Raw genomic sequence first — 26652 nt, 5'->3', positions numbered from 1 at the left:
TTTAGCAGCAGCAGCAGCAGCAGCAGCTGAAGGCAAAGGGGAAAACGAGAACCGTCCTCTGCCTTCTACCGCGGAGGCGCCCTTGGAGTCTCGGTGAGAAGTGAGGGACGGATGCTCTTGTGTTTGCTGGGACACGGTAGCAGCCTGCTTGCGGTTCAGACCTGCCGGTTAGCTGTCTGACCTTGGCCTGGCCCTCGCCCTGCGCCTTCCCCCATCCTCATCTGTGAGGATGGACCTTAGGCAGGTGCCTGACAGCTGGCTGTCTAGAGCGTGCGCTGTGACAGTTGTCGTTATACTGAGGACACTTTCAGAAGAAACTTGAAGATAAACTACAGTAACGAATGTCATAAAGTGAACTGGTAAACATGCGCGCACCCTAAACCTTCTTGATGGCCCTGTACAGGGAGTATGGATGTTTGGCTGGAGGGAACCACAGTGTTGCAAGTGCAGGCTTACTAAAATAAACGTTTAAATAGTTCTCACCATCCAGTGTTCTCTAAGGTAAGAATGTATATTTAGGAAAGACTTTTGGGGGCGGAGTGGGGAGATACGGTTCCCCCTGCACAGACTGGGGGTGGGGGGCCATTGCCTCTGTCTCCTCGTGGGACACCTGGCTGGGGTCTGGGGACACATGCTGTCTCTTGCCATTCTAGTGTGTTGCTGTATCTGTTTGTGTGTTAATCCCTGTTTCTAGACTGCCAGCAGGTGTTATTTTTGTAGAAGACACTATAAAACCCCTGCACAGGGAATTTAGGTGGCTGCTTCAGTCCAGTCTGCATCATTGAGCTTGTATTTTCTCATGTTGTCCCTTTACCGTACTTATAAAAGTTTCATTAACTATTTCAACCATATTGTCAGCTTGTAGTAATAAAATGTAAATAGCAGTTGATTTTCAAAGCTGTATCACGGAAATGTATCTTGTGTGTTTTAATGTGTAAATGCACAACATTTTGGAGTGTGTGTAGCAGACAGGCTCTGCAGGTGTCTCCCAAAGACTCCAGTCCCCAGTTACCCATCAGACAGTGACCTGGGCGCTGCTGTGAGGGACATTGGAGATGTTGGTAACTAAGGAGCTGACGTTAAGGTGGGGAGTGTGTCCTGGGTTATTGGGGTGGAACCCAGTCATCACACGAGGCCCCCAAACAGATGAGGCAGGAGGGGAGGTCGGGGACCCAGAGCAGGAGAAGGATGCCCCCTGATGGGTGGGCCAGGACCAGAGGAACACGGTGGTCTCTGGAACCTGAGGACATCCCCTGGCTGGCGGTGGTGAGGATCTGGAGCCTTGGTCCTGCAGCACCGGGAGTGGGATCCTGCCAGGCCACTGAGTGAACTTGGGTGGCAGCCTTGTGAGACTATCAGCAGAGAACCAACTGGCCTGTGGGTGCCCAGCCTCTAACACAAAAATTGTGAGGTCATCAGTGGGTATTGTTTTCAGCCACTGAGTTTGCGGTCATTGTCACATCAGCTGTACAAAATGACTACAGTGTATTATGGGGGGTTTTGTTGTTGATGCTGTATCTCAGGAACATGACAAAATTCCACTTAGTGATTCTTGTCTTTTGTGCCTTAGCATGCCGGCTTGCTGTCCGCCTGCATTTTAGGGTGGTGCATTCATTGGGAAGGTATCCCCCCAGAAGCAGCATCTGTGCGCGAGGGATTAGATAGATTTGGATGTGGATTAGGCCCACTGTCTTGTGCTTGAAGACACAGAACTGCAGAAGACATAGAACTGCAGAAACTCTGAGGTGGTAGGACCTTGGGTGTGAGTCTGTTCAGGCTCCTGATTTTACAGATTTTTGTAGGGAATTGAGTAACAGACAAAATGATTTGCCCAGGTTCTTACAGCCAGAAAAAAGGAGAGGCAGGGAAAGAACCAAAGTGTCTTAAACCGACCTCTTTTCTTGGTGTTTTATCTTCATGCATCATCTGGGATTTTCTAGGGATGTCATATATGGTCTTAGGTCTTAGCTTCCAGGGCTGCCATAGCAACGCAGCACAGTTGAGTGGGCTTAACACGAAAGAAATTTATTATGTCACGGTCTGGAGGCTAGAAGTCCCAGCAAAGTGTCAGCAGGCCTTGTTCCTCCTAAGGCTCTAGGAAACATCTTGCCTTGCCTCTGCCAGCTTCTACGGATTGCTTCCCACGGCCGGCTTCCCTCTAATAAAGATGCCAGTCATTGATTCTTGCCCATCCTAATCCGGCGTGTCCTTGTTTTAACTGTTGACCCACCTTCAGACTTTCTCCTTTATCTGGGGTTCCACACTGGCCCAGGCTCTGTTCCCAGCACAGGAAAAAGTCAGATCGGGTCACTCTGCCCAGAAGCCCTCTTAGCCTCTGACCTCTTAGCCTCTGCATGCCCCAGCCCTTCTGCCTCTGATCTCATCGACCCCTCTGCCCAGTATGACTCTTCAGCCCCGTGGGCAGCCCTTCCCTGCCCCACTTCCCTGGAAATGCCATCTGTGAACACCAGACATCCTGGGCTTCCTGTTTCTGTCGTCCTTCCCTGTCTTTAACTCTTTATAGCTTTTAAAGCTTTTATTGTGAAAGATGTTACATTTGTAAACAATATAGAAGGTGTACATTCAGATAATATAGTAAAATGACACCAGCTTAAGAAGAAGAACGTTAGCAGGAACTGAGCAGTCTGGTGTGTGTTCCTTCCCACCCCTACCAGGAGTGACGACCACTGAATTTTGTGTGACTTGTTCTTTTCTTTATAGTTCTATCACTTAATATCCTCCTGCGTTCGTGCATGCCAAGTCGCTCCAGCCGTGTCTGACTCTTTATGACCCAATGGACAGTAGCCCACCAGGCTCCTGTGTCCATGGGATTCTCCAGGCAAGAATACTGGAGTGGGTTGCCATTTCCTCCTCCAGGGGATCTTCCCCACCCAGGGATCGAACCAGCGTCTCTTGTGTCTTCTGCATTGGCAGGTGGGTTCTTTACACTGGTGCCACCTGGGAAGCCTGTAATATCCTCCTACACATTTTACTGACTTTTTCCTGGTTTTATATTTAGTGGAGATGGGATTGCACAGTATGTATTCTGCAAATTGAGTTTTTGCTCAGCACTATTTCTGAGATTCATTTATTAGAGCTGTATCCATTTTTACTGCCGAGTAGTGGTTATGTGTTACAAGTATTTTATCCCTGTTTGTGCTTTGTCTTTCAGCCTTTGTGGTGTCTATTTTCCTAGCCATCCTTTTGTGAACAGTTTTATTGAGGTGTAATTGACCTGCAGTAAGCTGGTGTGTATAAGGGTTCATTGATGACTTTGGTGTGCGTGCAGCCGTCCCACCTCCCCAGCCTCCTCCTGCCTCTTTGTAATCTGCTGGGCCCTCTCTGTCCTGCACCCCCAGCACCCAGGCAATGACTAATCCACCTTCAGTCCACCTTCATCACCCTCCTAGTTGCTTGTACTTTCTTTGTCAGAGGTCTTTCACTCTGCGTAATCATGTTGCGATTCCTCCAGGTTGTTGCTTTGGCCAATTGTTGCTTCCTGTCCTAGCGGAGGGATGTTCCTCTGTGTGGGCAGACCCACCATGGCTTGTTACTGCATTCACGTGTCAGTGGACGTTTGGGTTGTTTCTAGTTTTCTTGGCTATTACAGGTAAACCTGCTGTGAACATTTGGGTCCCTGTTTTTCTGTGTACATACACTTTCATTTCTTTTGAGTAAATTCCTGGATCACATGTGAGATGTGTGTTTGATTTTTGAAGAAATAGCCAAACTGTTTTCCCAAGCAGTTGTACCACTTTCCCTCCCCAGAAGCAGGGTATCAGGAGGCCCACCAACTTGCTGACACTTGGTGTGATCAGGTTTAAAGTTTTAGTCATTCTGCTGGGCGTGTAGTGGTATCTCATTATGGTTTTAGTTCCTGTTTTTACATACCATCCTTATATCTTTATCGATAATATGTCTTGAGTCTTTTGCTCAGTTTTTAATTGAGTTTATTGTTTTCTTATTACATCCTAAGAGTTCTTTATATAGTGCTGGTGCAGGTCTTTTGTTGGACATTTTTTAAATGTTTTCACTTAGACTATGGCTTGCCTTTTTAAAACATGTGGTAAGAAGCAGGTGCTGTTGCCCTGTTAGCATCTGAAGTGTACTGTGTGGTGTTGTGAGCTGTGTGCACTGGCTGTGAGGCAGGATTCTGCTGCTCCTTCACTTGGCTTCCCTCTGTCCCTTGAATGACAGCTGCTGTGGTTTGCCTTGTAATTTTCATAACAGTGCCTTTAAGAGAGCAAAGGTTTTAAAATTTTCAGTGACGTCCAGTTGATTGACTTTTAAACCATTTCTTGCTTCCTGTGTTATGTTTAAAAAATCATTGCCTAACATAAGCTCACTAAGGTTTTCTCCTGTGATTTCTTTATACTGTTACCTCTTATATTTCAGTCTGTGATTCATGTCAAAGTTTTGTGTGTCGTATGGGATAAAGATCAAGGTTTATTTGCAGATGATTTCCAAATGGCTCTCTGAGTTTTTGAATGCTGTATTAGTTTTCCTGGGAAGCTGTAACAAAGTACCACAGGATGAGGAGCTTAAGCCACGGAAATCACTTCCTTACACAGTTGTGGCAGCACTGGCCCCCCGAAGCCTCTCTCCTGGGTGTGTAAACAGCCGTCTCCTCCCGTGTCCTCACGTGTCCATCCCTCTGCATGCCTGTGCCCTAATCTCCTTAAAAGGACACCTGTTAGATTGGATTAGGGCCCACCCCCCATGACCTCATTTAATTTTAATTCTTTTTTAAAGACCCCAGTTATGCACTTTTCTCCATTTTGTGCCACTTACTGCATCCTGGAGTTCATCCTGTACGAGGACACAGAGGTGTCCCATCAGTAGGGGCGTCATAATATGACTGGTCCCCTGTTGATAGACATTTGAGTTGTTGCCAGCTTTTTTGTTTGTTTGCTATTCCAAAAAGCTAACTTTACCCAAGTGTCTTTTCTTATTTTTACCCTTGTGTCCAAGGGGGATAAATTCCAAGAAATAGGACTGCTGGTCAAAGTTTATATTTTATTTTGTGTGGTATCTATTTTTTAAGCCACTATTTAAAACAATGTTTTTATTAACCAATTATCATTCTCAAGGAATCAGTGGCAAAGAATGGGCATTGTAAATTTCTCTGATATTAAGATTTTGTTTCTCTTTTTGAAGTTGTTTTTATCGTTAAACATGAAACAATATGGTTGTGTGTGTGTGTTTTAAAAACAAAACAACAGAACAAGTAAACAGAGCGTTGTTTGTTGTTTAGTCGCTAAGTCGTGTCCAACTCTTTGCAATCCCGTGGACTGTAGCCTGCCAGGCTCCTCTGGCAGGATTTCCCAGGCAAGAGAATACTGGAGTGGGTTGCCATTTCCTTCTCCAGGGGATCTTTCCATCCCAAGGGTTGAACCTGCATCTCCTTCATTGGCAGGTGGGTTCTTAGTCCAGTAATGGTCGCTCCATGTGTTTCACTCGATTGCTGTAATTCTTTGCCGACCAGTAGATGCCGCTGTTGACCAAGGATGAGGGTGGGCAGGCTGCTGGAGGTAGAGGTTCTCCAGCTGCAGAATTTAGACCTTGCCCTTCCCTGAAGCGAGGGTGTCATTGAGGGGTTGGGGGGGAGTTCCCAGGGGAACTCCATGCAGGAGGAAAAAGGCCGGCTTTTTTGGGTGTAAGTTCCTCCTCCAGGCCCAAGCACCTCGCTCCCTTTCCTACCGACATTATATCCCCCACCCCTCCTTAGCTCTTTGTAATTCATCTACCCAATCAGTTGAAGCAGTGACAGATTTTCTTGAGTTCCAAAATCATTGTGGACAGTGACTGCAGCCATGAAAGTAAAAGACACTTGCTCCTTGGAAGGAAAGCTTTGAGAAACTTAGTGTATTAAAAAGCAGAGACATCACTTTGCCAGCAAAGGTCCGTATAGTCAGAGTTATGGTTTTCCTAGTAGTCATGTATGGATGTGAGAGTTGGACCATAAAGAAGGCTGAGCACCCAAGAATTGATGCTTTCAAATTGTCATGCTAGAGAAGACTCTTGAGAGTCCTTTGGACAGCACAGAGATCAAACCAGTCAATCTTAAAGGAAGTCAACCCTGGATATTCATTGGAAGGAATGATTCCAGAGAGGTCTTCTTACTCTTAAGTTACTATCCTTGATCAGAGTCCATTCTCTGTCCCTTTCAGGAGCATGCTATGTGTTACTGTCTAAAACTGCTTAGTCACGTCCAGTGATGTCTCACCTGCTACTTCCTCATATTTTTCTAGAAGTAGATTCATAATGGATGTTGTTATAATTTGTTACAAGTTGCTCTGCACAGAAGCATGTTGGCTACTGCCTAGATTCTGAAGCTAGTCTTCGAAGTCATGACATCAACAGTTTAAAAAAAAATTCTTCAGCATGTCTCTTGGTGCCCGTGTGCACACATACCTGAATTTACACTCTGGAGATGACTTTCTGGGTCATGGTTATTGTTGTTGTTCAGTTGCTAAGTCATGTCTAACTCTTTTGCAACCCCATGGACTGTAGCCCACCAGGCTCCTCTGTCCATGGGATTTTCCAGGCAAGAATACATGTCTGTGGCTGAGCAGTGTCCCTGGTGTAGATAAATCATACCTTGTTCATTTACCATAGATAGACATTTGGGTTGTTTCCTACGTGGGGCTGTTATGATGTTCCTGTGCCGGGAACATTCCCGTACGAGTCTGTGGGCACATACATTTTATTTAATTTTACTGCATTCCTGTTTTCAGGCACCATCCTGTGTTCAGGACCCCTGATTTATGTGTCCAGCCTGGACTACTCTTTAGGGCTCTAGGCACAGGTCCAGTTTCCCCCTTGACAATCTGCACTTCAGTTCAGTTCAGTCGCTCAGTCGTGTCCGACTCTCTGCGACCCCATGAATTGTAGCACGCCAGGCCTCTCTGTCCATCACCAACTCCCGGAGTCTACCCAAACCCATGTCCATCGAGTCGGTTATGCCATCCAACCATCTCATCCTCTGTCGTCCCCTTCTCCTTCCGCCCCCAATCCTACCCAGCATTAGGGTCTTTTCCAATGAGTCAACTCTTCGCATGAGGTGGCCAAAGTATTGGAGTTTCAGCTTCAACATCAGACCTTCCAATGAACACCCAGGATTGATCTCCTTTAGGATGGATTGATTGGATCTCCTTGCAGTCCAAGGTACTCTCAAGAGTCTTCTCCAACACCACAGTTCAAAAGCATCAATTCTTCGGCGCTCAGCTTTCTTCACCGTCCAACTCTCACATCCATACATGACTGCTGGAAAAACCATAGCCTTGACTAGACGTACTTTTGTTGGCAAAGTAATGTCTCTGCTTTTATTTTTTATTTTTATTTTTATTGTTTTTAGTTCTACCAGTTTATTGCTACCAACCCATCTCCCTCCACCCTCATGCACGCGTGCTCAGTCATGTAACCCCATGGACTGCAGCCCACCAGGCTCCTCTGTCCATGGACTTTTCCAGGCAAGAATACCGGAGTGGGTTGCCATTTCCTTCTCCATGTCTCTGCTTTTAAATATGCTATCTAGGTTGGCCATAACCTTCCTTCCAAGGAGTAAGCGTCTTTTAATTTCATGGCTGCAATCGCCATCAGCAGTGATTTTGGAGCCCAAAAAAATAAAGTCTGACACTGTTTCCACTGTTTCCCCATCTATTTCCCGTGAAGTGATGGGACCACATGCCATCATCTTAGTTTTCTGAACGTTGAGCTTTAAGCCAACTTTTTCACTCTCCTCTTTCACCTTCATCAAGAGGCTCTTTAGTTCTTCTTCCCTTTCTGCCATAAGGGTGGTGTCATCCGCATATCTGAGGTTATTGATATTTCTCCCGGCAATCTTGATTCCAGCTTGTGTTTCTTCCAGCCCAGCGTTTCTCATGATGTACTCTGCATAGAAGTTAAATAAGCAGGGTGACAATATACAGCCTTGACGTACTCCTTTTCCTATTTGGAACCAGTCTGTTGTTCCATGTCCAGTTCTAACTGTTGCTTCCTGACCTGCATACAGGTTTCTCAAGAGACAGGTCAGATGGTCTGGTATTCCCATCTCTTTCAGAATTTTCCACAGTTTATTGTGATCCACACAGTCAAAGGCTTTGGCATAGTCAATAAAGCAGACCTGGAAGTTCACGGTTCACGTATTGTTGAAGCCTGGCTTGGAGAATTTTGAGCATTACTTTACTAGCATGTGAGATGAGTGCAATTGTGCAGTAGTTTGAACATTCTTTGGCATTGCCTTTCTTTGGGATTGGAACAAAGACTGACCTCTTCCAGTCCTGTGGCCACTGCTGAGTTTTCCAAATTTGCTGGCATATTGAGTGCAGCACTTTCCCAGCATCACCTTTGAGGATTTGAAATAGCTCAACTGGAATTCCATCACCTCCACTAGCTTTGTTCGTAGTGATGCTTTCTAAGGCCCACTTGACTTCACATTCCAGGATGTCTGGCTCTAGGTGAGTGATCACACCATCGTGATTATCTGGGTCGTGAAGATCTTTTTTGTACAGTTCTTCTGGGTATTCTTGCCACCTCTTCTTAATATCTTCTGCTTCTGTTAGGTCCATACCATTTCTGTCCTTTATCGAGCCTATCTTTGCATGAAATGTTCCTTTGGTATCTCTAATTTTCTTGAAGAGATCTCTAGTCTTTCCCATTTTGTTGTTTTCCTCTATTTCTTTGCACTGATCGCTGAGGAAGCCTTTCTTATCTCTCCTTGCTATTCTTTGGAACTCTGCATTCAGATGGAAATCTGCACTTAGATGACTTGTAAGCATCTTTAACTTGATGTTTCAGAACTCGACTATTTTCATCCTTCTGAAACCTGTTTCTCTGGCGGGATTTTCCAGCTCAGCAGCATGCATCCTCCCTGTGGTTCAAGTCCACCGTGCAGTTGCACCCCTGGCTCTCCCTGGCTTCAGTGGCTTACAGAGTTCAGTAAGGTGCCAGGGTTTCTTGGGGCTTCATGCTCACTGGCTCCTCTGTAGGAGCAGAGTGGTCGGGTCACCACATCAGCAGGTGCTGCACGCAGTGGGGCCCTGCAGGGTCCTCTCCTAGAGAGGACTCAGGAGACTGCATGTCCTTAGTGCAGCATTATCATTTTGATGACCACTGTCAACATGACAGGAATTCCCATTCAGTTGGGATATAATATAGCATGTTTGATTTATGAGCTTTAGTCAGAATAACCAGCAGGAGTATTTTGGAAAGTTAACAGCACCTTTCGTTTGTTTCTTCATTGTAAAGTGAAAGTGTTGGCAGTTCTGAAAGCTTCCTTTTTGCTGGCGGAAACAGCTCTTCACACAGTCTTGATCTGAAGTGTCAGTGCAGCCGGCACTCACTTGGGACAAGCAGAATTTCCAGTTGCTAGTATGTATGCTAGTCATGTATAGGTTTATATATGTTTTACAGATTTTTGTTAAAATGCAAGGTAATATGCATTCTTTTTCATAATGGCTTTACCTTTTATCTTACAGAATTAACGCTGAATCCTCCAGAAGGAATTGTGGCAGGTAAGGTTCTGTGAAGTTCAGTCTTTATCATTTACTCCTAACTGCCAAAGTTTCCTACAGAATTAAAGTTCTGGAATTTCTTCTTTCCCTGCAGGCCCCATGAATGAAGAGAACTTTTTTGAATGGGAGGCATTGATCATGTGAGTTCATCATATGTGTTGTTTGGTTTTAAGCCTTTACTGGAAATTAGAACTGTGAATCATGTTCAGCAGTGTGACTGCTTGGAGGTGTCAACAGAGAAAAAAAGGCCAAGTGCACCTCTTTTGTTGAGTTTTTCTGTCTGCTGATCTGAAAGCAGAGAACAGCATGAACATTTGAACTAATTTACAAAACAGAAACTGTTGCACAGACTCAGAGAATAAATTTATGATTGCCTGGGGGGATGGATGGGGGAAGGTATCGTTAGGGAGTTTGAGATAGATGTGTACACAGTGCTATATTTAAAATGAATAACCAACAGGGCCCTACTGTGTAGCACTGGAACTCTGCTCAGTGATATGTGGCAGCCTGGACTGGAGGGGAGTTTGGGAGAGAATGGATACGTGTATATGTATGACTGAGTCCCCTTGAAACTATCACATTGTTAATCAGTTATACACAAATATAAAATAAAAAGTTTCAAAAGAAAAAAACAACAGTAGGAACATTCATCCAAAGGGAATGAGTGTTTCCTTAAAGCCAGTGAAAGGCTTAGTTAAGTATTTGTATTTGTAGAGTTTCAGAGTAATGAAGTTTGGACTTTGGGTTAGCCTCAGACAGAATGGGCTCAGGCTTCGAAGAGTCCCTGTGAGCCTGGGGCCCTGGCGGTGGGAGGTCCTCGGTATGGGTGTGGCCTAAGGTCTGTGGGTGCAGCCTGGGCTCTGCCCACCTGTGAACCTGGCTTCATCTCCCTCCTTCTTGTCCCTGCCCTTCTCCCCTTTCCCTTCTCCCCCCTTCCCAGTTCTTCAGGTCCTCTGCTGCTGCTCCTTCTCTGTGTGCCTTGTCTGGCCTTCCCTTGTCCCTGACTTAAAGACATGGCTTAGTTCTAAGGTGAGCAGTGTGGTTCCTGACTTCATTCTGGAAAGGTCCTGCCTGGATGTCATATTTCACTGTAAGTGTCGCTTCTTGGAGAGAGCAGTGGACCTCTGACTTCAGAGTGTTCTTTGGCCCTGTGACCCAGGCCCTTGTTTTCTTTCGACCTTAAGTGTGCGATTCTTGACCATTCTTAGGTGGTATTTTAAACAAAATGTGCTTAGGTTGAATTTAGGAAGTTGAAATTATAATCCGTTTTAGTGTTCTTGTTAGTAGAATGAGAGCTTTCAGTTAGCTAGAAAGTTTTCTTCAGGTGGGGTTTTGTTGGGTTGAGGCGTGCTCTAGTGGGGCAGGCCTGGGGGAGTGTGAGGGTTGCTGGAGCAGGCGTGCACTTGGGTTTGAAGTGTGATGTCAGCATCAGTAGATGCTCTGCATTTGCTCAGTGCTCATACCGAGTTTAGTCTGAGAGCAGACTGCTGCTGAATGTTGCCTGTGGAGCTTAGGTTAATACATGAAAATTGGTGTGAAAGTGAGGTTTTTTGATAAGCAAATTGTTTTAAAAGTCATCAATAAACACTATCCAAAGAAATTATGTCACACCTAGCATTGCCTCATCATTTTTTATAGCCAATGGCTTGGGCCTGTGATACCCATTTCTTTCCTGTGTTGAAGTGCTTTTGGCAGGAGGATGACTTCACATTCTGTGTTTGTATCTAGTAGGTACTGTCTTTCACCCTCTAAAGCAGGTCCAAACTGGAGGATGCGTCTCCTGGTCAGCTTGTCTGCATTTGATGCACTTGGGTCAGCTATAGCTTTTTATCTTTAGGGAAACAGGAGATTGAAACCAGAAACTTGGTCTGTAATATGTCCTTTCCATCTGTCAGGTCAGGTGCATTCTTTCTGTGGTAATATACTGACCCACCCAGGACAGCCAGGCTGTGGGTGCGCGGGGGTCAGCGAGCCCCTGATGGCCCTTCACGCTTCCACTCAACAGGACACAGAAGCCCTTCTGGGACACTCGAGCCTTCCAGTGTGTTTTATTTTTTAAAGGATTTACTGTTAAGAATCTGTTAGAGTAAATATTACTAATTATAGGTAAATAGTATAAAATTAAACCAGTATTTTGAAAACTTATCTTAAAAAGTGATTATAACTACTTCTAGGTAGAGTACTTTTGGGTTTGACTAGCCTTTTGCGTTAGTGTGGAATTCCCCGGCCTCGGGATCTGCTGAGATTGTGGGTTTTGGTCCCATTCCAGATCCTTCCACAAACAAGAGGTCGTTTACAAATGTGCTGAAAACATCTATTAAGGAATTAACTGTCCTCCCATTGATTTGTCTCACTCCGCTGTTCTGGCAGACGGCTGACTGAGTTTTGCTCCTTGGTGATAGGTTTTCTCTTCCCTCTTTTTATTCTCTGATTGTTTCCAGAGTTCCCTCCATCCACTTGTGCTTCTAAAAAGCACCGTGCCTGTTTCTGGGAGCCCGGTGCTATTGGGCTTTGCTGTAGTGCTTACCTACAAGGCCTCAGCTGTCCAGCGAGGAAAATGTCTGTTCAGATGTCCCAGCAGCAAATGCTGAGAGCCAGTCATATGGGAGCCTTGTCTGAGGATACAGATGTGTCCTTGGTAACCCCACAGCTCTGCCCTGAAAAAGCAAGGTTAAGGGCCTAGGATGGGAAACCCAGCAAATTAAGGAACAGTAATAAAGTCGCCACAGCCTGTTCTTTGACTAAAGGAGACAGGAACTCCAGAGATTCTTGGCCTAGCCTAAGGTAGGGTTTGAGCCCCTGGCCCAGGGGAAAGGACTGGGGCTTCTGGTCAGTCCTTCTGAGGGCTGTGGGTCCCTGAGCTGTGTGTGTCTGATGTGGCTTCATGGTCTTGGGCAGTCACTCTGCTTCTCTGGATCAAAACCTTTATCAACAAGTGGCTTCACGCCCACCTCGTCCAGCTCCAGGGTCTCTGGCCTGTGCAACCTCAGTGGCCTTTGGCCGCAGTGTGGCAGTGGTAGGGGGATGGACACACGCTTTTGCAGGACAGAAGGAACCCTGCCATGCAGGGTGGTAGTTTAGTTTTCATGTCAGGACAAGGTGTGAAGTCCTTGGAGTCTCGCTGCCCGTTTTCTGTCCTGCCTCAGGCTTCTTAAAGCAGCTGCTGTCCCATCTCCAGGTCAGGGCCCTGAGGCTGTGGTGAAGTGAGCAGGCCCGCCCTCCTCCTGAATGGCTGGGCCCTTGGCTGACCTCATCGCGAGTCTGCGGCACACTTGGGTCCCAGCTGGTTCACACCTGCTGTGGCTAGGGTTCCCCGATCGAGGCCCCTCCTAGGCCACGGCTAGGGTTCCCGGACCGAGGCCCTTCCTAGGCTGTGCTTGGCCCATGCTGAGTGCCAAGGCCACTGACACGGTGCCGCCCTCTATACCAGGCTTTCATGGCGAGTACAGAAGCTGGCTCCTGTTAGTGTTGTGGCTGCTCAGATGAAACTGAGCTGTTACAGCACATGTGAATGATTTGTACTGCATGTCCTCTGGCCCAGCAATTCGCCGCCTGGGGGTCCTTCATCAGAAGTGTTACAAAGGACTTACTGGTGATCCAGTGGATGAGAACCTGCCTGCCAGTGCAGGGGACACGGGTTCCATCCCTGATCCGGAAGGATCCCATAGGCTGTGGGACGGCTAAGCCCTTGCACCACACCTATCAGAGCCGCGTGCTCTAGGGCCCTCGAGCCACAACTACTGAATCCCACGGGCCTGGAGCCCATGCTCCTCAACAAGAGAAGCCACCACGATGAGAAGCTCGTGCACTGCAACTAGAGTAGCCCCCCTCTCCGCAGCTAGAGAAAGCCCACACGGTGACGAAGACCCAGCGTAGCCAAAAGCAAAACCCGAAAAAGAAAAAGAGGTGTTAATGAAGACCTGTGTGTGAGGACATTCATTACAACATTCACTGCAGACATAAAAAAAAAAGTGGAAACGTCATTGTCCAGCCCAAGTTATGGATGTCCAGTCATCAGGATGCCGACGGCACGGCCACAGTTCGGGCAGGTGTTGGAAGGCAGGTCTAGACCAGAGTTGTCCTTGAGTAGGGTGTCTCCTGCGGGATGTTGGGCCATGTCTGGAGACACCATGGCTGACACCCCCTGGTGGCAGGGGCAGCTCTTGCCCTGTCCTGGGTGGGAGAGCGCTGAGTGCCCCACAGTGCCCGGGCTGCCCGCGGTGGCTGTGGTGTTGAGGTTGAGAGACCCTGGTGTGGCCGGGTACCTTCAGCAGCTTTATTGAGAAAGGATCTATATGCAGAGTGTTACCTGGATCTAGTGTGCGCAGTCAGTGATTTTTTAGTACATTAAATAAGGAGAGTTTTGCAGTCATTTTTAGAGCGTTTCCAGAAAAGTGCTCATGCCCGTGTGCACTCAGTCCCCACTCCCGCCCTCAGCCGCTAGCACTCTCCAGTCTGCTGTCTGACTGTTGACTGGCCTTTTCTGGACTTTGCCATGAGTAGAGTCACAGGATAGGGCCTCTGGCTCCTTCTCTGGGCGTGGTGCCTTCAAGGTTCCTCCGTGCAGCCTGGGGCAGCAGCTCCTGCCTGTCCCCGTGAGCTTGTTCACCATGCAGGGATCTGCTCCCCCACTGGCAGGCGTTGGGGTGCTTCCCTTTTCGGCTGTTGTGACGGCAGCTGTGAACTTTAAGTGCGCAGACAGGTGTCCCGTCCCCTGGGCTAAATGCCCAGGGGTGGACTTGTGGAGCCACCGTTTCACGTTCCCACCTGAGTGCTGAGAGTTCACTTCTTCACTCCTCACCCTCTCTGTGTCGTCTGATGCCAGCTGTCCTGGTGGGTGTGAGGTGGGTCTCAGTGTGGGTTTGGTCTGCATTGCCCTGGTGACCGATGCTGTTGAGCATCTTTTCATGGGCTAAAGAGCCATTCAAGTGTCTTTCTTGGTGAACTTAGAAACTTTTGCCCACTTTTAATTGGGTAGTCTTTTATTTAGTCCTAAGAATTCTTTATATATTTTGGATGCAAGTCCTTTATCAGATGTATGATTTTCAGATATTTTCTCCCAGTCTGCATATTTTCTTTCCATTTTTAAATTTTTTAGGCCATGCTGTGTGGCATATGGGATTTGGGATCTTAGTTCCCCAACCAGGGGTCAAACCTGTGCCCCCTGCATTGGGAGTCTTAACCACTGGACCACCAGGGAAGTCCCTTTTCAATTTCTTAAGAGAGTCTTTTGAAATGCAAAGGTTTTTATTGCTGATAAAATGCAGTGTAGCAGTCTTTCCGTGTATAGATTATGCTTTTGGTGTCATGTAACCCAAGGTAACAAAGATTTTCTCTTATGTTTTCCTTTAGGAGTTTTATATTTAAAGCTATTAAATTTAGATTTGGGGCCTGTTTTGGATAATTTAGGGGTATAGCATTGGGTAGGGGGCAGCTTCATTCTTTTGCATGTGGCTGTCCATTTGTCTTGCACCATTTGTTGAAAAGAAAATCTTTCCTGTATTGAATCACTTTGGACCTTTGTCAGAATGAGTTGACCCTTGGTGTGAAGGTTTGTTCTGGACTCTGAATTCTGTCCTGTTGACCTGTGTCTAACCCTCCGTGAATGACACACATTCTCCACCACTGCAGCTTGAGAGTATGTTTGAAACTTGGGGAGTGTTCTGTTCTCCTTTTTCAAGGTGTTTTACCTGTTCTGGGTCCCTTGTGTTTCCACTGGATTCTGGGGATCAGCTTGTCAGCTTCTGTGAAGAAGCTGTTGGGATTTGATTGGGATTGTGCTCAGTCTTGAGATCAGTAGGAAGCATGTTGACTGTTTAACCATCTTGAGTGCTCCAGTCCATGCACGTGGAATGTCTTTCCACTTATTCAGGTCTTTAAAAACTCCTCTCAGTGGTGCCATGATACTTGTTAATGAAAAGCGACCCTGTTTTGTGGTTGAAGATGTGAGTGGACGCATGTGGAGGGAAGCCTGGAGGGTAACCAGACTCCACAGTGGCTGCCTCAGAGCTGGGTCAGGAAGGGCAGCCGACATTTGCATTTATTCTATATGCTGCTGTGTTTGCGTGTTTTCTAACATACCTGTTTTCTCCAGAGTCAGAGTTTATGTTGTCGATGCTATTGTCCATGTCAGAATTCACTATGACGCTCTTATAATTGATGGACTTATTTTGTGAGCTTTAAATAAAGTTCAAATATATTTGATGTAAAGTTTTCAGAAATTTCTATTACAGGCAAAAGTTAGGAGATTACTATAGGAGATTTAATCATAAAAATAATTATATGGAAGGAAACTGTATTTGTTACTGCTGTGCTTTCCTGAAATGGAAGCCCTGTGCTTTTCTTCCTCAGAGTGACCAGCACTGGTTCTCTGCGTCAGGATCCCCGGGGTGCTGAGAACCCAACAACAGAGGCACACGGCGGTCTGGGTCCATCCCAGAGGCAGTGCTGAGAAGGGCTGGGGCCAGATGGTTGTAGATTCCCAGTCCAGCTAAGACCGCCAGGCTCCCACTGGCCCCTGGACGACAGCTCCCTGTGGCCTGTCTGTCCCCCAGATGTAAGTCCTGTCAGCAGGACCTCCCTGGCAGCTTCTGCAGCTCCGTTGCTGGCCAGGCGACCCTCCTGCAGCAGGCGTTCCTTCAGTGACTTGGGGGCCTTGAAGCACAGCAGGGCACCCCAGAGCTGGAGTCCTGGCTCCTGAGGGCTGTGCATGCAGCCCATGTGGGCAGGGGAGGCAGGGGCTTTGGCATGAAGCTTTGACTGAGAGCTGAGCCAAGGATGCAGGAAGGAGGTGGTGCCCCTGCTCTGGTGCCAGTCACTCCTCGCAGCTGCCCGCCTGCCAGCTGGGTGCTCCGTGTGGTTCTGCAGTGTGTGGGCAAGGGACGTGCGCTCCCCTGACTGAGGGTGTCAGTGAAGCCGTGTGCCCTTCTTTTTTATGCTTTCATGTGCTTTTTTATGCTTTTTATGGTCCTGGCTTTGGAGAGTAATGGTCCCTAGGTGATCCAGTTCAAGGGCGTGCTAGTGAACGGGTTTACAGTCTCCATTACTTCAAGCCTTGTATGTACATTTGAGACATCTTGTCTGTGTGCTGTGACAAACTTGAAAAAGAGAACAGCATAAAAACAGCTTCTCCCACACCTGCTGCAGCTGGAGTGATGGGCAGGCTGCGGTCCCGGAACATGCCTGGCGGGCAGATGGCTCACCAAGCCCAGACACACCCAGGTTCCACAGTGGAGGCCCTGGCCTCCCCGTCGCCTTCGGAATGCAGCTGTGGGCTTCTTGTGTTATCTCTTGTGATACAGTTTTAGAGATGAGAAGCAAAGCACAGTTCTTCACTTGAGGGTGATGTTGGAAGATTAACCTCGGGTGTCTCCAGTGTTTATTGGCTCCACAAGTGACCACAACCGCTGTCCTACAAGAGGACCGAGCCTTGCTGGGCCTGGTCGGGCGGGGACGTAGGTGCTGCGCTCACGGTGCTGGCCCCAGCCTCTCGCTCCCCTGTAGCCGGGAGAGCACAGTGGACTGCTGCCTTTGCGGAGGAGACCAAGGCCATCCTGCTCTGCTCTTAATGCTGGTCAGAAAGGAACTAAAATACGTCTTTCAGAGCTCTACAGTAATTGAAGCCATCATTTTAATCAATTACAATAGAAAATAACTCGTGGGCTTTGAAGAGTTTGTGTTTGCCTCAGATAAATTTGGTTTTGAGGTGAGGCCCTCTTAGTGGAGGAGAAGTGAGGCGGTCCTAGAGTGTGGCAAAAAAGCTGTCCAAAAACAACACCAATTATGTCTTCCATCTTAGTTCAGGAATTTACTCGATAGCATTTTCCGTGAAGTCAGCAGGCGTGCCACCGCGCACATGGGCACGCCCGTGTGTTGGGCCAAGGTGCCGGGTGTCCTGGAAGAGAGGAAGCCCCCATTTCAAGCAGTAGCGAACCAGAGCATTTGAAAGTAGCTTTGATATTTCAGATGTGGGAGCACTTTAGGAAATGTTTGATCTTGCTTCTGAAGCTGCGGACGACACAGTGGGTTTTGTTTTATTTTAAAGAAGCCCTATTATGAGGAAACAAAGACCTGTTATCAAAGTCTTGAGCAAATACCAGTTGGCTCAGTCCAAAAATACGACCTACCTAGACATTCTTTTCTGTTCTGGCTTGGAGCTGCCAGGGACAGTGAGGCGCTGCTAGCCTTCCTGGCATGCCTATGGCCTACTCTGCAGGCTCCTGGGTCAGCAGCCTAGGCTGTGCTCTGCTCCGCGCCCCCTCAGCCACCCGATCTGGGATCCAGCCCGAGGTGGGGGAACCCTGGACCAAGTTGGGGGACCCTGGCCGAGGCCACAGCCCTCCTTCTTGGCACCTCCCCTGGGAGGATGCATGGGGAGCCCCGCAGTGGTGTTTATCCTCTGCTGTGAGCTCTCAACTGGAGAAGGGGGCGGGGTGCAGACCCCTTCGGAGGGGAAAGCTTGGGGCAGCTGTCAGGGAGCCCCCTACACTCGCCCCCTGGGTGGCCGTCATTTCCCAGACTCTGGCACCACTCTCTTGGACACTCATGCTCCACACTGACCAGCTTTTCCCTCTGGTCTCCCCCAGAGTAGCAGGAACACAGTTTTCAGAATCCACGTGTGTGTCTTCTGTTGAGAAAAAATGGCTCCACCAAACACTTGTTGCCTTGATCTCGTTTTGACCATTTTCCACCTGCAACCCCAGCAATGACGCAGTGCCAGCTCTGCTGCGCTGGGTGTCCTCACCAGGTAGAAGTGAAGTGTCTCTGCATAGGGAACTTCTGCTGTAGCGCAGGCTCTCTGTCCCCTTGCCGTCTTTGGGGCTCGCGTGTTACATTGGCCTCAGGCCCTCTCCGCTCCTGTGAAGAGAACAGGATCCCTCCTCCTCGTTGGACTGACTGCTCTTCCCAAAGCGTTGCCCTGTGTCAGTGTCTGTAGCTGTTATTCATCAGTTCTGCTTCCTTATAAACGTTTGCTTAGGAAAGCTGGTCTAAGTGTCGAGCCTGTTTTATGAGACGTTTGTATGTGTGAGGGGAGAAGGTTGCTCCCTGTCACACTGTGAGCAGGGTATCTCTCCTCTCTCTCTGCTGGCCTTCCATCTTGTCTGTTGTTCAGAATAGTGTTTTTAAAATTTGACAGGACTTTGAAAGTGGTTTGGCCCGTTTGTGCCATTCTCCACACGAGGAAGACGTGAACCCAGGCAGGCAGGCGCGTGCCTGGTTACAGTGAAGTCTCAGGTGACGGTGTCGGCCCAGGATGTGGTGCGAGCCCAGGCCTGCAGGTCAGTGCTGGTGGCTCACACACATGCGCTCGAGCCGCATCAGTCAGTGACCCCTGTGTGCTCTGGGTCTGCTCCTTGGAGGTTACAGAGCACTTCTCAGGCACTTTCAAAAGCTACAACTAGCCTTTGAGATGACAGCTGGTGACTGCTTGTTCGTTCAGTACAGCTGAGCCTTGTTCTAACATTGCCCTGGTTTGTGTCTGTGTCGTAGCATGTAGCTGTACTGCACAGACAGACGGGATCCTGGGCGCCCCACTGTCGCTCTGGCTCTCCTCTGTTCCCTCTCCTCTGGCAGGTGCTGCCGCCTCACTCTTAGCCTTGTTACTGCCTGGCCTGCCCTGCATGGTTTAAACCAGATTGGAAGGGGACGGTGACATAGGGCTTTGCATCCAGAGCCAATTCATCGTGTTATTTAGATAATCTTGTCACGTGCATTTATTTGTAAAGCAGTAGAAGTGTCCTGTACTTATGTCTAAAATGTGGTAGACATTGAGGAAAATCTACCTGGAAGTTCTGTTTCTCTTTTTATATCTTCCAGGGGCCCAGAAGACACCTGTTTTGAGTTTGGGGTGTTTCCTGCCATCCTGAGTTTCCCACTTGATTACCCATTAAGTCCCCCAAAGATGAGATTTACCTGCGAGATGTTTCACCCCAACAGTAAGTGCTTCTGAAGTAGTGTGCTGGCTCCAGGGACCCCTGGAGGTGCGTGCAGGTGGGCGTACGTTATGTGCCATGGTTCTGCTGTGTGTTTGAAATTTCCCATAATACAACGTTTAGACATTCACTATGGTCGGTAGAGGCAGTTGAAGAAGTCAGCAAGTTCAAGGTGATTAACAGTAAAATGCAACTGTGAAGACGATTGTGCGTAATTAAAAATAAGATTACATTGAAAATAAATACATTCTTTAAAATGACACCTGTGATGTACTTTAAAGACAAATATGGCCAATAAACTTGTTGAGTTATGTGAGTGCTAATAGTCTGATAATATTATATTTGATGTTCAGATAATCAGTTCAAACAGTTTTAAAATTTAGCCTTACTGTGAGTGAGTATGTATGTCACTTTTATTTTGTTAAAGTTATTTTTGAGAGAACTGTTTGACAGTATCATGAAGGTTGGTCAGTCCATAAACACTTACAGAAGGTAACCCAGCAGATTCGCTGTGGGTTGCTGGGGTGCAGCAGTGAGCAGATAATCAGAGGTGGGGGCTTGACAGTCAGGAGCTCCCATCTGAGGGCAGCAATGGGCGCTCATTACGGGGTTGTACCGATGAAAAGCCCCACGGGGGCCAGGAGGGCACCTGCAAGGTGGGTGTGGAGCCCCCCTCCCGTGGGAGGAGCAGCAGGGGTGGCCAGGGTCTGTGTGGGGCAGGGAGGGGATCTGGCCTGTGCAGAGGCCCTGTGTTGAGGATGCAGGGGCAAACCAGGGAGGGCCTCTTAAGTCAACGTTAAGGATTCTGACGCCTGTCTGAGGAGCAGTGGGGGTCCGCTGAGGGGCTGGGAGAGGGTGTGAGGGGGTGGAGAGGCTGGCACGACCAGCATGGTCTCAGAAGGGTCACGGTGTGTAGTGCAGAGGGCAGAGTGAGTGCGCAGGCTGGGGCTTTGCTGTGGCTGGAGGAGAGAGCCTGCCAGTCTGGCGCCACGTGTGGGTGCCGGTGATGAGGCACTGTGGGTGGGGGTGGGCCCGGGGCTGGGGGGTGCAGGGACACAGCTGCTTTCTGATGTTTCTGGGGCGGCAGTGCCATCGCATGGGACTACCACTCTGAGGAGGGGACGCTGAAGGTGAAAACTGGACACGTCCTCTCTGTCCGTGGCAGGGAGAGCTTTCACAGTGTCCTGGGTGCCTGGGTCCCGTGCGTGTGGACCTCAGACGGACATCCCAGTGTCCAGGACAGGTGGCACGTGGTCTTCTAACCCTTCAGTGAGAGCGCAGCAGCTTCTGGAGCTGGATGTTGGGGTACAGGGGCGAGGTGTGGAGGAAAGGCTATTTAGAGCTGTCATTCTGCTAGAGGGTCACAAGATGGTGGAGGTGACGTCAGCCAGTTTGTTTAAAACTTCCTGTTACTGTTATCACTCAGTAGCCTTACAGGTTGACCAGTGATCCCTGGGTATCTGAGCGTGTACCGATTCACCTGAGAGTTGTGAAAGGAGAATGGCAGGTGCATCTTGAGGGTCTAGTTAGTGATGCTGTTGATGGAAGACGGATTTCAATTCAAGCACAGCTGATTTCCAGAGAATTCAGGCGGTCATTTTTCTGTTAGAATAAATTACCAGGAGAAAGCTCAGTACCTGTCTTTTTCTGGATAGTTAAGTAATTCCCGTAGCCTTTTTCCTGGTCACGGGGACCTGTGTTTTACACAGCCCATTTCAGGGCTTTAATGGCAGAATGAGGAGTATCTGAGAAACTCCTTATGAGAGCGTTGTGAAGATCCTGACTATGTGAGACACATGGGTAGAATATCTGACGACCAGATGGCCTTTCATTTATTCCCTTGGATATAATACCTGTAAGATCCATATGAAAATGGAGCCACCCCATGGGGACTAGGGCTGTGCAGACCGGCCCAGCACCCTGTCCGTGATCGGGCGCTGCCCTGGGAGCCCGCTGGGCCTGTGGGCGGTGCGTGGATGTTAGTGGCGCCCAGGCCACAGTGGTGTTGTCGTGCAGACAGCTCTCTTCCGTGTCCACTGCTTGTGCCTCTTCTCCGTGGTCTGACCAGGTGCCCTGTCACCAGCGTTCCCTCAGCTAACCGTGTGTGTCCTGCCCCACAGTCTACCCAGACGGCCGAGTCTGCATCTCCATCCTGCATGCTCCTGGTGACGACCCCATGGGCTACGAGAGCAGCGCCGAGCGCTGGAGCCCTGTGCAGAGCGTGGAGAAGATCCTCCTGTCGGTGGTGAGCATGCTGGCAGGTAACACCGCCCCACCGCCCCACGACAGCAGCAGCTCTGGTCCAGAGAGGAGACCTGACACAAGGGCCTGCTTCTCTCTCCTCACTAACCCTTGTCTTGCAGCTCACTGGTCCTTCCTGAGTGGTGGTGTTCAGTCACTCAGTCGTGTCCGACTCTGCGACCCCATGGAGTGCAGCACGCCAGGCTGCCCTGTCCATCACCAGCTCCTGGAGCTTGCTCAAACTCACGTCCATTGAGTTGGTTATGCCGTCCGACCATCTCATCCTCTGTAGTCCCCATCTCCTGCCCTCAATCTTTCCCAGCATCAGGGTCTTTTCTAATGTGTCAACTTTTCGCATCAGATGTCCAAAGTATTGGGGCTTCAGCTTCAGCGTTAATCCTTCTAATGAATATTCAGGATTGATTTCCTTTAGGATTGACTGGTTTTATCTCCTTGCAGTCCAGGGGACTATCAAGAGTCTTTTCCAATACCACAGCTCAAAAGCATCAATTCTTCGGTATTCAGCCTTCTTTGTGGTCCAACTCTCATATCCATACATGACTACTGGAAAAACCATAGCTTTGATTATACAGACCTTTGTTGGCAAAGTAATGTCTGTACTTTTTAATACACTGTCTAGGTTTGTCATAGCTTTTCATCCAAGGAGTAAGTGTCTTTTAATTTCTTGGATGCAGTCATCATCTGCAGTGATTTTGGAGCCCAAGAAAATAAAGTCTGTCACTGTTTCCAATTTTTCCCCATCTATTTGCCATGAAGTGATGGGACCAGATGCCATGATCTTAGTGTTTTGAATGGTGAATTTTAAGCCAGCTTTTTCATTTTCCTCTTACACTTTCATCAAGAGGCTCTTTAGTTTTTCTTCACTTTCTGCCATAAGGGTAGTGTCATCTGCATATCTGAGATTATTGATATTTCTCCCGGCAATCTTGATTCCAGCTTGTGCTTCATCCAACCTGGCATTTCGCATGATGTATTCTGCATATAAGTTAAATAAGCAGGGTGACAATACACAGCCTTGACGTACTACTTTCCCAGTTTGGAACCAGTCTGTTATTCCATGTCTGGTTCTAACTGTTGCTTCTGGACCTGCATACAGGTTTCCCAGGAGGCGGGTAAGGTGGTCTGGTATTCCCATCTCTTTAAGAATTTTCCAGTTTGTTGTGATCCATACAGTCAAAGGCTTTAGCATAGTCAGTGAAGTTTTCCTAGAAGTCTCTTGCTTTTTCGATGATCCAGCGGATGTTGGCAATTTGATCTCGGGTTCCTCTGCCATTTCTAAATACAGCTTGAACATCTGGAAGTTCTTGGTTCATGTACTGTTGAAGCGTGGCTTGGAGAATTTTGAGCACTACTCTGTTAGCATGTGAAATGAGTGCAGTTATACAGTAGTTTGAACCTTCTTTGGCTTGGTCCTTTTTTGGGATTGGAATGAAAACTGATCTTTTCCAGTCCTGTGGCCACTGCTGAGTTTTCCATATTTGCAGGCATATTGAGTGCAATATTCCATCACCTCCACTAGCTTTGTTTGTAGTGATGCTTCCTAAGGCCCACTTGACTTCGCACTCCAAGATGTCTGGCTGTAGGTGAGTGATCACACCATCGTGGTTATCTGGGTCTTGAAGATCTCTTTTGTTTAGCTCTTCTGTGTATTCTTGCCACCTCTTCTGAATATCTTCTGCTTCTGTTAGGTCCTTGCCATTTCTGTCATTTATTGAGCCCATCTTTGCATGAAATGTTCCCTTGGTATCTGATTTTCTTGAAGAGATGTCTAGTCTTTCCCATTCTGTTGCTTTCCTCTACCTCTTTAACTGTCCACTTAGAAAGGCTTTCTTATCTCTCCTTGTTACTCTTTGGACCTCTGCATTCAGATGGGTATATCTTTCCTTTTCTCCTTTGCCTTTCACTTCTCTTCTTTTCTCAGCTATTTGTAAGGCCTCCTTTTTAAAGCTTTTCTTTTTCTGAGGGATGGTTTTGATCACTGCCTCCTGTACAGTGTCATGAACCTCCTCCCTGAGTAGTTGATATATATTCTTCTCTGCTTTTTTATTTAGTGTTAATCGCATACTCTTCCCCAAGCGTAAGCTTACTTTTCATAATTGTGGATGTAAAGATGGTCTTATGTCTGTCTGCCATGTCATTGGCCATGGTTAGCTGTCCTCTCACCTGGGAGTCCTGCTGTATTACAGACACTGTGTCCTGGGTGTAAAGCTCAGGCGACACTGACCCCAGCCCTAAGGCCCCACAATCTAGGGCACTTTCACACCCACCAGTGGTGCAGCCATGGTAGTAAATCTGAGATGAGGACACAGGGGTGCTTGGGCCACTCCCTGAGGTGAGCTTAGAGCACAGAGAAGTCAACAAGGTAAGGGGGGGTGGGGCATTTGGGGTGAGCCGCTGAGCCTCATGGTGGCACTGCCAGGATTGGGTGTGGCTGGAGCCCAGCTGGGGGGTGGGGGTACCCTTTGGACAAGCGCTCTCCCAGAGCCTGACATTCATGGAGCTGTTAGACCATAAGGCAGTGCCCAGGAAGAATCGTCCTCGCAGCCCAAGTGCTTGAAGCAGGCGGGGAAGGTCCCAGCCGAGAGGAGGGCAAGGCTGGGAAGACCCTGGAGGCTCAGTGACTGGTGTGAGGGGGCTCTTGCACCTGCCCTGACAGCGGGTGGAGGAGTGTTGTCTTTGGGACGGGAGTGCAGAGGGAGCAGGATTTCAGGAAGAGCAGAGTTTGGGTGTGAGTGTCCACTCTTGGCGGGGGCTCTCCAAGGACTGGCCATGGAGGTAAGGTGTGGGGCTGTCTCTGGAGGAGGCAGGAGGTGACCCAGCTTGGAGGGAATCCTGTAGCCAAGACACGGGGGGCTCAGAGGAGCCGAGGTAGGAGTGGCCTGAAACCCTGGTTGTGGGGGGAGTGCTTCCATGAAATGGAGAGACTTGGCCCTGCGGCTGCTCGGCCTGCCAGCTGGTATTACAGAGTGAAGCTGTCGCTCTGGGTGGAGGAGCCCGAGGGCGGCTTGCACCACTTTTCAGCCTGGCCCCTCAGGAGGGGCTCTTCTCCCCAGAGAACTGACAGCCTCCCACAGCTTCTGGTCTGCCTGGTCACCTCCGTGGGGAGATGCCCAATGCCCTTACAGGACATGGGAGGTCGTGCCAGGCCCTTCCTGGCCGAGCCCCTTTCACCTGGAGATTCTCCCTTTTTCAGAGCCCAATGACGAGAGCGGTGCCAATGTGGACGCCTCCAAAATGTGGCGGGACGACCGGGAGCAGTTCTACAAGGTCGCCAAGCAGATTGTGCAGAAGTCGCTGGGGCTCTGAGCCTCCCGCGCCCGTGCACAGCTGCGCGCAGACGCACTACCAGGTGGTTCGCAGGGTTTCCTCTGGGACACTCAGTGACAGGGACACTCTGTGCTGGTACCAAAAAAGGCGAGCTTACAGAACCACAGCATCTGTGTTTTTTGTACCTTCCCCACCCCAGGCGGGCTTCTCTTCTGAAATGCGGGCTTCTGTAGGCAGAAGGCACAGTTGGGGCGTCCTGCGAGGGGCTCGGGGACCAGACGCGCTGTCACCACTACCTCTCCAACTGACGCGCCTGTGCACCCAGCACTTCCTGGAGCGGGAGCGGTGAGGGGACGTGCCAGCCCCGTGGTTAGAGCCAGTGATGCTCCTTCTGAAGATCTGGGGCCTTGTTGCCCAGGCAGAGGGCTACAGCCAGATGTCTCCAGCGCCCCTCTTGGTCCCCTTTCCCCAGCAAGGAGCACACGACTTTGTTTCAGTACCTTGTTTCACAAGCAGATTTTTTTTCTTGCAGTCTAGTCATATTTTTCATTTGTTGTATGTTACAAATAGTCACATTTAGAAATACTGTCAGGAAATAAATACTTTTTAAAAATGTGGATTAATGAAAAAGGGGTGCATAGAAAAATTTTGTGCTGGCTGTGAGGACCAGCGTCTTCCCTGCTAGTGTTCACTGTAGCTCACCCTTGAGTCTCAGTTACTAGTGCGTTTCCTGGAGTGCGAGCATGTGAAGCCAAGACTCTAGTCCAGGCACCTTTTGTGGGTGTGCAGGAGGTTTTCTTTTCCAGTCTGAAGGCTAGGAGGTTCTGAGTGTGTGTACACAGTGGCTGTGGCAGCACCTATGACTGTTGGGACAAAACCATTCTTTGCAGCTTGGGAGGGGAAGGAAGGGAAGGGCTCCCCTCAGCGCAGAGCACAGAGCGTGCCTTACCTGGACCTGATCCATGCCTGGGAAGCATGGTGCGGGTCCTGGGTCCCTGTTGTGGGCGGGCGCTCAGCTGTGGTTCGTAACTTTGAGATGGTCAGCGTGCCCCAGTGTGGGCAGCCCAGCCCTGGGGGTTACATTTCAAGCAATAACAGATCTGTTGCGTGCAGAATCACACATTTGGCCTGTTGCAAACAGGTTCAATTTAAATAGGAGTTTCTATTTTTGAAATAAGGGACAATCTACAAGACGTACAGGACTCTTGACATTGTGCTGTCCTTTGCCCTGCTCCATGTGCCGTGGGCAGCGTTCTGCTTCCTGAGAGCTCACTGATGCTTGATGTTCAGCAGTTCTGGCTAAGAGGCTTCTGTGGGAACCCGAGTCGTCCTTCTCAGAAAGGGATCATTTACAAGTTGAAGTTCAGTCTGAGGACTTGTCCTGGGAAAGGGGTGGGAATGGGAGGTGTTGTACCTACTGGTGTTCACAGGCCGGTGTGGGGCTGCAGCGCCTTTGTGGAGAGGAGAGAGGGGCCGTGAGCTGGGTGTGAGGGGTGGGCACCGTGGGACATGGTGGCCATAGGGCAGCAAGTCCAGAGACGGAGCAGAGGCGATCCCTCTGCAGAATTCATTTGTATTCATTTGTATTAAATGAAACGAGAGAGAGTCCCATGGTGTCCTTATTCTGTGACAGAGTCTAATTCCTACGGTAAAAATAAAGTTCTATTTTCCCCCTA

General features: G+C 48.7%; 1 protein-coding gene across 32 annotated transcripts in view; it reads left to right on the top strand.

The window, feature by feature from the left end:
• Window positions 1–26652, top strand: part of UBE2G2 (ubiquitin conjugating enzyme E2 G2) — a 27267-nt gene extending 615 nt beyond the window's left edge. For 2 of the 32 annotated variants that reach the window (XM_081570119.1, XM_081570120.1), the window contains exons 2-8: window positions 7025–7167; window positions 9250–9372; window positions 9480–9515; window positions 9610–9655; window positions 19332–19450; window positions 21568–21708; window positions 24903–25137. In XM_081570119.1, the coding sequence (XP_081426245.1) occupies window positions 9615–9655; window positions 19332–19450; window positions 21568–21708; window positions 24903–25015 (414 nt within the window). In that variant the 5' untranslated portion in view covers window positions 7025–7167; window positions 9250–9372; window positions 9480–9515; window positions 9610–9614 and the 3' untranslated portion in view covers window positions 25016–25137. Of the gene's footprint in view, window positions 1–2721; window positions 2935–7024; window positions 7311–9249; window positions 9373–9479; window positions 9516–9575; window positions 9656–10455; window positions 10545–18651; window positions 18794–19331; window positions 19451–21567; window positions 21709–24902 lie in introns of those variants that run through there. The other 30 variants (XM_081570107.1, XM_081570125.1, XM_081570111.1 and 27 more) reach the window with 30 other exon arrangements.

Source organism: Giraffa tippelskirchi, chromosome 2, assembly GCF_054371585.1.
Source record: "Giraffa tippelskirchi isolate mGirTip1 chromosome 2, T2T-mGirTip1v1.2.pri, whole genome shotgun sequence".
Classification (NCBI taxonomy): Eukaryota; Metazoa; Chordata; class Mammalia; order Artiodactyla; family Giraffidae; genus Giraffa; species Giraffa tippelskirchi.
Note: the sequence above shows the minus strand (reverse complement) of the source record. Positions and strands in the feature narration are given on the sequence as shown.